General features: G+C 49.9%; 1 protein-coding gene across 1 annotated transcript in view; it reads right to left on the bottom strand.

Annotated features, from left to right (window-relative positions):
• COTL1 (coactosin like F-actin binding protein 1) overlaps positions 1-7,838 on the bottom strand; it is a 43,721-nt gene extending 35,883 nt beyond the window's left edge. The window contains exons 1-2 of the mRNA XM_043898193.1: positions 7,554-7,838; positions 7,211-7,293 (exon numbers count right to left, since the gene is read on the bottom strand). Coding sequence (XP_043754128.1) covers positions 7,211-7,293; positions 7,554-7,630 — 160 coding nt within the window. The 5' untranslated portion in view covers positions 7,631-7,838. The remainder of the gene's footprint in view (positions 1-7,210; positions 7,294-7,553) is intronic.
• Between the last annotated feature and the right edge of the window lie 2,214 nt (positions 7,839-10,052).

The raw sequence follows: 10,052 nt of genomic DNA on the forward strand, positions 1-10,052 counted from the left end.
AGGATCCCCCAACAACACATGCATGAGCCAAGAAGGCAGTAGGAGACTGAATTTTGCAGAAAACTGTGAAGATAATGTTTCCAGAGCACTTCAGGTACCACTGAAGAATCACCACCTAGCATTGTTTCTGGAGCAACAGAAATGATGCGTCAATCAATCCCCATTTGTTGATTGTATGACAGACAGACTGTTTAGCACTTTACAAGGTCCAAAGCCCTGTCACAGATTACAGCTTCCTTCTGACCTCATATTTCCTTTGACTCACTAGTTAATTTCTCTCCTTCCTTTCTCACTCAAATTTCTAAATTTGAGTAAAGCTAGAGGGGGAAAAAAATGCATATGTGCAGCTTGGGGGAAAAAATGCCAGTGTGCAGAAGAGTAAAATAGACCGCCACACATATGTGTGCTGCACCGTTGCACACGCAGAGGCCGTGGACAGTGAGCGAATTTGTCTCTGTCCCAACCTGTCCCTCTTGCAGTAATAGTAAAGAGTCTCTCTTTGACCAAACTCTAACCATGCTCTTCCGAGCTCTTTCTCATCTGGGTCTCAACTTCTCGATTTCTGTGTTGTCTCGGCCTTCGCTGATTTTAGCAAGGATCCCGCCAAGTCAACTGAGCCGGAATTCCCAGTCCGCCATTATCTGATCACCCCTCGATATCTAATCAGGCTCCTTGTCCTCACCCTTTCCCGGTGATGTCAGATCCCTGGCATGCCTTCAGCAAGAATCCTGTTAAGTCAGTTTAACCAGCTTCTCCCTTCACCCCAGACCCTTCCTCTTGGTAACTTTCCAGCCATTGATCCCTACCTTGCTCCTTGACTCCAAATTCCCACTCTTCCTTGTAGTATTCAGAGTTGAGTTTGATCTCTCTCTCTTGCAGTGGTCCCTACACCTATCACAACAGTCCTCTGAATAAAGTTGCCTTACTGTTCTTTTTTTTTTTTTTTTGGCTGCACTATGCGCCATGTGGGATCTTAATTCCCTAACAAGGGATCTAACCCATGCCTTCTGAACTGGAAGGTGGGAGTCTTAACCACTGGACCATCAGGGAAGTCCCTGCCTTACTGTTCTTTGACAAGTGTTAGAATGAATGTTTTTGCCTTTAACAGTAAAGACACCCCCGTTTGCCTTAACCATCCCGCTGCCAAACTCAGTCCCTGAGAAGCAGTTGCAAGGTGCTATGTTACTGATAACCACATTGATTGAGCACCCATTGTATAGCTGGCACTGCCTATAAGCTTTACGTGTATCATGTCAATTTATCCTCAATTTTAGCAACCCTGTTCCCTGTGTGCAATCACTAACGTAATCTTACAGATGAAGAAACAGAGAATCTGGGAGACTTGCTCAAGGTCACACAGTGCAGCAAGGCTCCAAGTCAAAGCAAGACACCCTGGCTCTACCATCGATGCTCGTAACTGATTGGCTCTAAAATCTGTACCAACAGAAAACTGGATTCATTCCCAGATGCCTAGATTCTTTCTAAAATAAAAACGCTTGCAACAGAGTATTTTGGGGTCAGTTTACCAATAAAAGATCTGTTAAACAATGTTACATTTATACAACAGATAGATTAGGAGCCACTTTAAGGGCTGGATGATGACAATAAAACATCAGCGCCATGAGAACAGGAGCTTTCTCTGCTTTTAGATTTACCCTCAGTGCCTAGAATAGTAACCTACAGAGGAGTTGACTGAAGGAAGGAAGGAGGAAATGAATGAATGAACAAATTTCTGAGTGTTAAACTATATTTGAATTATATCTGGTTTTTATTCTCTTCCTTTTGCTTAATCTTGCTTTCTGAATATTCTGCAACGGACCTGTATTACTTGTAAGGTGAAGGAAAAAAACATTTCACAGACACCCTGAGCCACTGACCCAACACATACACATGATCTGTAAGCCCTTCCTACAGAGATCAGAGAGATCACACCACCAGTCAGTCTGGCAAATGACTCCTTTCTCCTTTGCCAGCTTAGCCCTGGCTCCTCCCCACTCCCCATGGCTCTGTCACGGCAATCAGAGACCCTCCAGACAGCTCAGTACCCATTCCCCATCATCTCTTCCCTCCCCCCATCTCTCTGATCACATATTTTACTTCCATATCAATTAAATTCCACCAATGAGATGACAATCACAGTGACTACCATTTCTGGAGAACGGACTGCATCCTTGGCACCATGAACTTGCTTCCTTAATCCTCCTAATAATCACATTATAGCAAAAGGATGAGCAGGTGAATAATTCAGGTCACATGATTGGCAAGCATTTGAACCCAGACCATCCAAAGCAGCCTAGACCTTTAACCACTGTGCTAACCACCTCTTACCCTGTACTGACCACCTACTGCATGCAGACCTGGGCCAAAGGTCTCAAGCATGCCCACATGGCGCCTACTGCGTGCCAGTCTGGGGTTGAGCACCTCTACTAAGTGAACTCAGACTTGAGTGCTTACTGGGTGCTGAGCTAGGGCATGCACAAGAAACTTCAGAGCAGCAAGCACACTGTCATCCTAAATGCTAGGAGAATAGAAATAATGATATAAAAAGTAATAGTAACAACAACCAATGTGACGCTAGGAGAGTTTAAAAAAAAAATAACAGTGACAACAGCCAACAGCATCACCATGTCTGGACTCTCCATTTAGACATACAACTTCAGCGAACCTTCTCAGTCAGCATGAGAGGCGGGCGCCATCAGAACCACCAGAAAACTGTGGTACAGGTAAAGAAATGCCTGAGGTCACATGGCAGGGGGCAGAGTTGGGATGCAAATTTATAATTTCTCTGATTCCAAAGGTCCTGGCTGTTGAAATGCAGAAGGGATTGCACTAGGCGGGTTTGCTGGCTCAGTCTCAGATGGACAGATACAGGGGAGAGGAATTCCACCTAGAGAGAATAGCTGGCCTGCAGGCTGAGAGAGTTACACAGGGTCAGGCTGCAGGTGCACAAAGGAGGGTGTGGGAGCTATTGCACAGGAGATGTGGGTGGGGACAAACAGACTGGAAGGCCAAGGAGATAGCCTGTACTTAGTAGGCAGATGGGAGCTATAGGTGGTTAATGAGCAGAGAAGGAACTTGAGGAGACCCACGCTTTAGGAAGAGTTACTTTGCAGGCTTCCCTGGTGGCTCAGTGGTAAAAGAGTCTACCTGCCCATTCAAAAGACACAGGTTCAATCCCTGGATTGGGAAGATCCCCTGGAGAAGGAAAAGGCAACCCACTCCAGTACCCTTGCCTGGAAAGTCCCATGGACAGAGGAGCCTGGTAGGCTCATCCATGGGGTTGTAAAGAGTCAGACATGACTGAGCAACTTCACTTTCACTTTCACTCCCATTTGGGGGAGTTGAGGGGGATAGAATGAATTTAAGACAAGAAAGACCGTGGGCTGAGAGACTGTTGCAATAAAGGGTGGCTATGGACCTCTTCTGGGTCTGCCCCTCTTCTGGAAGCAGCATGCCCTCGCCTTCACTCTTCCCTTAGGAACCCACCATCCCCAACTCTACCAGCTGGTTTGGTGGGGCTGCCCCTCCCCCACTGACTCCTGGTTTGGTGGGGCTGCACCTCCCCCAGTCCAGGCATGGGCACTGATCCAGGTATAGTCAGCCAGAATCACAGGGATTAGTTCACATGCGCACATGAACCCAGTCAGACCAAAGACAGTCTGTCAGTCTGGAGACTTCTGCTGAAATCAGTGGCAGTCAGTCTCTCCCTCCTCCCCAAAGCCTGGAAGCCGGGTGGTTAGAGGTTATCACCTCACCGCTCAGGGAGAACCTACCCTCCTGCTCCCAAGGCAGGTGATCAAGGAGGAAAACAGGGCCAGGGGAGGGGCGTGAGTTCCGACAGCCTTATCTGCAGCTAGTACTTTACCTGGACTTTCCAACCACAGAAGCTAAGACTGATTTCTTTTCTTTGGGGGTGGGAGAGTGGGTAAGTTACCTGCACTGAGCTCCTCTCACTGCACCGACAGATCTGCCACCATCCCACATGGACTGAAGTTTGGGGTAAGAAGCCAGAGCAGAGGCAGTGATGGAGCGGTCAGTACAGAAGGAAGGGGCCAGGTGAGGCCGGTGCCAGAAGAGCCAGTGCGGGGGCCCAGAGGGCTCCAGATCCTGGCAGCAAGAAACAGAGGACAAGGGCGGCCCAGCGACCTTCCAGTCCATGACCTTCAGGAACCAGGGCCTGGGGACAAGGACAGGCCAGCCTGGGGGGGCGGAGGAGGGCTGACAGGGAGAGGCTTACTGGGCAGATTCCATTTCTAAGAACCCCGGGGAAGGACAGAAGGAAGACAGTAGCCAGAGGGCAGAGGAGGGGTGAAAGAGAGTATTTCTGAGCAAGGATGGGGGGGCAGGGTGAAGATGTCAAGGAGAGAAAGCCCACAGTGGGGGCGGGGGGCTTCCACCCACCTCGTTCCCCCAGGGCAGATGGAGGAGCGACCAGGTACTGGTTTTAGGCTCCCAGGTCCCCTGTGACCTTGTGAGAGGTTTGGAAATAGGAAGGCTATGCCAGACCAGGAGCACTAGACCCTCCGGCTTGTCAGAACACCTGGCCAGAGATGAGGGCCATGGAGAGGCCTCCCCACGTCACAGGAGTAGGCGAACGTGCCTTCCGTAACTGCCAACAATCCCACCAGCCCCGACCAGAACATGCTGTACAGTGAAGATGCTCCACGACTCAGAAATGAGCCTCTAAACTACTTCCTTAGTGAGAAGAGGCCAAGAGCACAGGCCTCAAAGCCACCCTGCCCGGGTTCAAGGCCCGGGCCTGCCACGACCTTGCCGTGACTTGCAGGCAAATCACTTAACCTCTCTGGGTCTCCGTTTCCCCACCGACGGAAGGGAAGCAAGCTCAGAAACGGAGACAAGGTGTGCCCAGTGCAGTGACTTGCATGTAGAAAGTTACTAGTCAGCGTTCCGAATCCTTGGTCACTGGGTTAGGAGGACACGGTGGCTGTATGGAACAGGCTTTTCTAAGACAAACAGGAGCAGACACGGCAACCATAGCTCGCCTATACATTTGTCCAACAGATGGCTGGGGAAGGAAGGCGGACTTCCAGCCAGAGCAGACGGAGCCTTCAGATCCCACGGCCCATTCATAAGCTCAACAAGCAGCAGGGAAAGCATTTTTAGTTCTCCCACCAGGCCCTCCCCACTGCCATCCCTATCATTGGGGGAAGGGCTGGACTAGCAAACCACAAAGCCCCAGGGAGGGAGGAAGTGTTCTCTGACCACAGCCTCCCCAATTCAGAATCCACTCACAGGATGCTCTTTATTCCTGGGGTCACCTTCTACTCAATAGACAGAAGTATAGCTTCAGAAGCTGGGGGGTGGGTGGGAGAAGACCCCAGTCTGACGGCAGGGGGTGGGGATGACGGATGGCTAGCAGGAGGAAACTGCTACTTTACTGTCCAGAGAGGAAGGAAGCTGGCTTGAGAGAAAATCTCAGAGCCGGCAAGGCAAAAAATACTGCTGAACCTCCTAGTTACACACCAAACCCCAGGAGTCTGCACTTACCCGACTTGTGAAAGCAGGCATCACAGTGGTGAAAGGACACAGGTGGCTGAGAGGCAGGGTTCCTGAGTCAGGGGCCCGGCTTTCAATCCTGGCCCCGTTCACCTCAACAGATGTGAGTTGTGATAGTACTTTACACATCTGCTTTTAAACAAAGGGTTCCTCAGATGGCTCAGTGGTACAGAATCTGCCTGCCAATGCAGGAGACTTGGGTTCCATCCCTGGGTCGGGAAGATCCCCTAGAGAAGGAAATGGCAACCCATTCCAGTATTCTTGCCTGGGAAATGGCACAGAGGAGCCTGGCAGGCTACAGTCCATGGGGTCACAAAAGAGTTGGACACGACTGAACTCAACAACAACATTTTAAACAATCCTGTCCAAAAGCAGTGAATGAAGGTCTAGAGGTAGCTCTGGGAGGTGTTTTAGTTGGGAGACTTTTTTTTTTTTTTTGGGTGGTAAATCTCAGTGCCACCCAGCCCACAGCAGACACTTTATAGATATTCTTTGAATTAGAATAAATTCAAAATAATCATTTGAATAAAGGAAAGGGGCCGTTGCGCGATCTTGAGCACAGTGGTGTATTTCTTATTTATTTCACAAATGGCCGTGTTATCTGTACAAGCACTGACTCACCCATCCTCTTGACAGCCCTCTAAGATTACAGGCGAGGAAACCGAGGCCCCGAGAGGTTAAGTAACTTGCCCCAAACCACACGACTAGAAAGTGGCCACAAGGGGAGTCAAACCCACCTTGCTGACTCTAGGTCCCCACCCTAACTTTCAGGCCGCATTGCCTTTGTCTGAAAGTATCTATTTCCAAGCTAGAGACCAGAGCCAAGAAAAAGAACTCATCCTCCAATCTTAGCTTTAAAGGGTCCTATTACCAGTAATGCTGGGCCTTTTGCTTCAGTGGTGTGGGGGGTGGGGGTGGGGGGACAGGGATTGGAGGTTGTGGTTGTACATGCATGTGTTTTTTCCACTTAATGGTTTAAGACAACCCAGGGAAAGGCACAAAATTTACAGATCCTAAAGATTTTGCTTGAAAGATTTCTTATATGTACACACCTGTGTAACTGCCTCCCAAATCAAAATACAGAATATTCCCAACTCCTTGAGACCCCACCCCACCTTCCGTGTGCCTCCCCCAGTCAGGGGCTAGCCACCCACAAGTGGGACCACTCTTCTGACTTTTCACACTACAGATTAGCTTTGCCTTTTGTAAAATTTCACATAAATGGGATCATATGGTATGTATGCTTTCATGTCCTGCTCTATATTCTACAAACAAAAACACATCACCAGCACATGGACAATGATTGCAGGAGAAAGGAGGGGGCTGCCGCTAACCATTTCTTTCTCCTTCAATAAGCACCAGGATTGTTTTTATTTTGGCTCTGACCGATGAAAGGGGAAACCCGGAGGGCTGGACCCTGGAGTTTGGAACCCCCTGAGTTAACGGTGGAAAGCTAGAGACCATGGGGGCAAAGGAGCTGTCCCGCCTGAAAAGGTTACTGTGAGAGGGAGGAGGCTGGCGGTCACCTCTGGTTGTTCTGGATGTCCAGAGGAGAGAAGGCTTGTGGAGGCTTTAGAACGCTCCAATCTGGTTCCTCCAGCGCTGGGGGTGCCCAGGGTGGCCTCAGGCTCCTCCCTAGCATTGACCATGTTCCAAAAGACCGGGAGTCCCCCCAGAAGGCGTGTCTCCCTACCTGTGCACTGTTGGATGAAGTCCTGATATTCTGCTCCCTGCTCGCCGGGGACGATGGTGGAGCCGTCATATTTAAAAGTCACCCTTTGGATTGGGAGAAGAGAAAAACACACATACACATCAGCGTTGGTGGCTGAACGGTGCCGAGCTTCCACAGAACAATCTAAAAGATGCTCTGGCTAGCGAAAAGCCAGCTCTGGCTTTCCACGCTGTCCCGGGTTAAGGCTGCGGGGAGACCGCACGGGGATGACCCTTAATCCGTCCCGTCTGGAAGACGGCTCAGCGCACCAGGCCCCTTGCGAGCTCGGGCAGCGGGGCTCGGAGAGCAATGGAAAGTTCCTCACCAGATGACGGCCGAGCTGTCGTCGCGCACCAGGTTGTACGCCGTCCGGCAAGCCTCTTTGTCGATCTTGGTGGCCATCGCCCCGGGGTCTCAGTGGGAATACAGTGCTCGCAGCGATAGATGAGCGCGCTTGGGGCCGGGTGCAGGAATCGGAGCGGAGCGGGGCGGGGACGCGTGGAAGGCGGGCTGGCAAGCGGGCGGGCGGGCGGCTGCGGCTACTGCAGCGAGAGGAGAGCTCGGAGCTCTGAGAGCGGCGGTGGCTCCGAGTGCGCGAGGAGCGCGAGCTAGACCCAGGCCACGCAGTCCCGCCCCCCCCCGCCCATTGGCCTTCCAGGACGCATTACGCCCCGCCCCCTATCGCTATTGGTCGTAGCGCGAGTCAGGGGCGTGGCGTCTTTACTCGCCAGCGGCCAATCCCAGCCCGAGTGGGTTGCGCAACCCTGCGAAGGGGGCTGGGGAGGGGGGCCTTTTCTCCCTCCTCCCCCCCTCCTCCCACCTCTCCCCTCTTCTTCTCCCTCCCCTTCTCCTCCTCCCCCCTCCTCTTCTCTTCTCCATCCCCCAACCCTTTTGTTGTTCTCCCACTCCTCTAACTCCTCCCCCACTTCCTCCTCCCCAAGCCCTTTTTCTCCTTTCCCTCTTTCTACTCCCTCTCCCTCCTCCCTCCTTGAGTCTCCCTCCTCATTCACTACCCGCTCCTCGCCTCACCTCCTCCCCTTGCCCTTCCCACTTCCCTAACCCCTTCTTCCTCCTGTCTCCCTATTCCCACCTCCCCTCCCTTCCCCCACCTCCTACCCCAGCCTCCCCTAGTCCTCCTTATCCCCCCCAAACAACAACTCCGTTTACCTCCTCCCTATTCCTTGTCTTCAAGCTCTCCTCCTCTCTCCTCTCTCTCTCACTTTGCATCCCCCCTCCTCCCTACCCCTTCCTCTACCTCCCTCCTCCCCACCAGGGCTCCTGGGCTGCAGAGCTCCACAAGGAACCTCCACATGGGTGACTTACTGCATCAAACTGCCCTGCCCCGGTGTTGGGCTCCGTGGTTTCTAGGTAGGGAGAAATTGGAAAGAAGTAAGATTGTTAAGTAGGAGGGGATAGACTGCTTCCACCGGTGGGATCACTGTTTACTTTGCGCTCTGGTTATTTCCATTCACATCTTATCTCCCTGTTTGGGTTCCACTAAGGGCAGGAGATGACTCATTCTGTCTTCTTACTTCCCTCACTGACTCACTCATTCATTCCCTCCTGCAGTCATTCCACAAAGACCAGTTATAGGGTAGAGGCAAGTAAAAAGGCTGGACCCTCAAGACTTGGCTCTTGAATTGCATCCAACGTTGCCTCTTTTTAACTGTGGGCTTTTGGACAAGCCTCAAAAACTCTCCGATTACTTTCCTCCAATGGAATAACAATAGTACCGACAACGTAAGAGTCGAACATAGTGACTAAACTACAACTGACATCAAAGGTTTGCTTTATGATTTAATGAAACTTGTAAACAAATATGTTAGACATTCAACAAAAGGTCATAGTTGTTGGTTATCAACTAAAATAAATCGTAAAAAGAAACCCCAAAGGTCAGGGACAATGTTCAATTAGTAATAAAATTCTCAATGGTAAACAAATAAAAATCAATCAAGCATTGAACAGGCAAATGGGGTAGGGTGAATGGGAAAAATAGGAGCTGGTACTGCTATAAATTAAAAGGCAAAAACAAAGAAATTCAAATTGGATACAGCTCAAAGCAGCTCCGATCTTACTCCCTGATGAAGGTAATGGGATAATTAGCCATTAGAAAGCGAACCAAAGATGGATCCATACCTTACACCGCAGATCAAGGTAAATTCCAAAAGGATGGAAGATTTGCCTGTAAATAAAGGAAACCACAAGAGTGCCAGAAGAACACATGGGAAACTTCCTTTATAAGACTGGAAAGGGAAACCAAACTAACCATGACTCAAAATCCAAAAGCCATAACAAAAGATAGATACATTCAGATATGTAAAAAGTCTTCTTCGAGGGGGAAAAAAAAAGAAAAGAAAACAAGGCAGTAGAAAGTATTTGCAACTCAAATCAGGAAGAATTTATCTCACTGACATATAGAGAAACCAACTTAGAAAAGAGAAAAGAGGGAATTCCCTGGCAGTCCAGTGGTTAGGACTCCATGCTTCCAGTCCTGGAGAGGTGAGGAGGGTTGGGTTTGGGGAACTAAGATCTTGCAAGCCCTGTGGAACAGCCAGAAAGAAGGGAGAGAAAATAAAAGTGAGCACAAGATATGACCAGACAGATCAGAAGGCTCTTAAACAACGAGAAGATGCTCAATCTCAAGCCCTAATAAGAGAAATGCAAATTGAAGCAAAACTGAGATAACTTTAAAGAAAAAAAAAAAAAAAAAACTAACAGTTTAGCAAAAAGCAAAATTTGACAAGCATGCTTTGTTGGTGAAGCCATGAAGACCCAAGCCATCTCATACAAGCTGGTGGGAGTGCAAGTTGGCACAACCAAGCAT

Source organism: Cervus elaphus, chromosome 4, assembly GCF_910594005.1.
Source record: "Cervus elaphus chromosome 4, mCerEla1.1, whole genome shotgun sequence".
Lineage (NCBI taxonomy): Eukaryota > Metazoa > Chordata > Mammalia > Artiodactyla > Cervidae > Cervus > Cervus elaphus.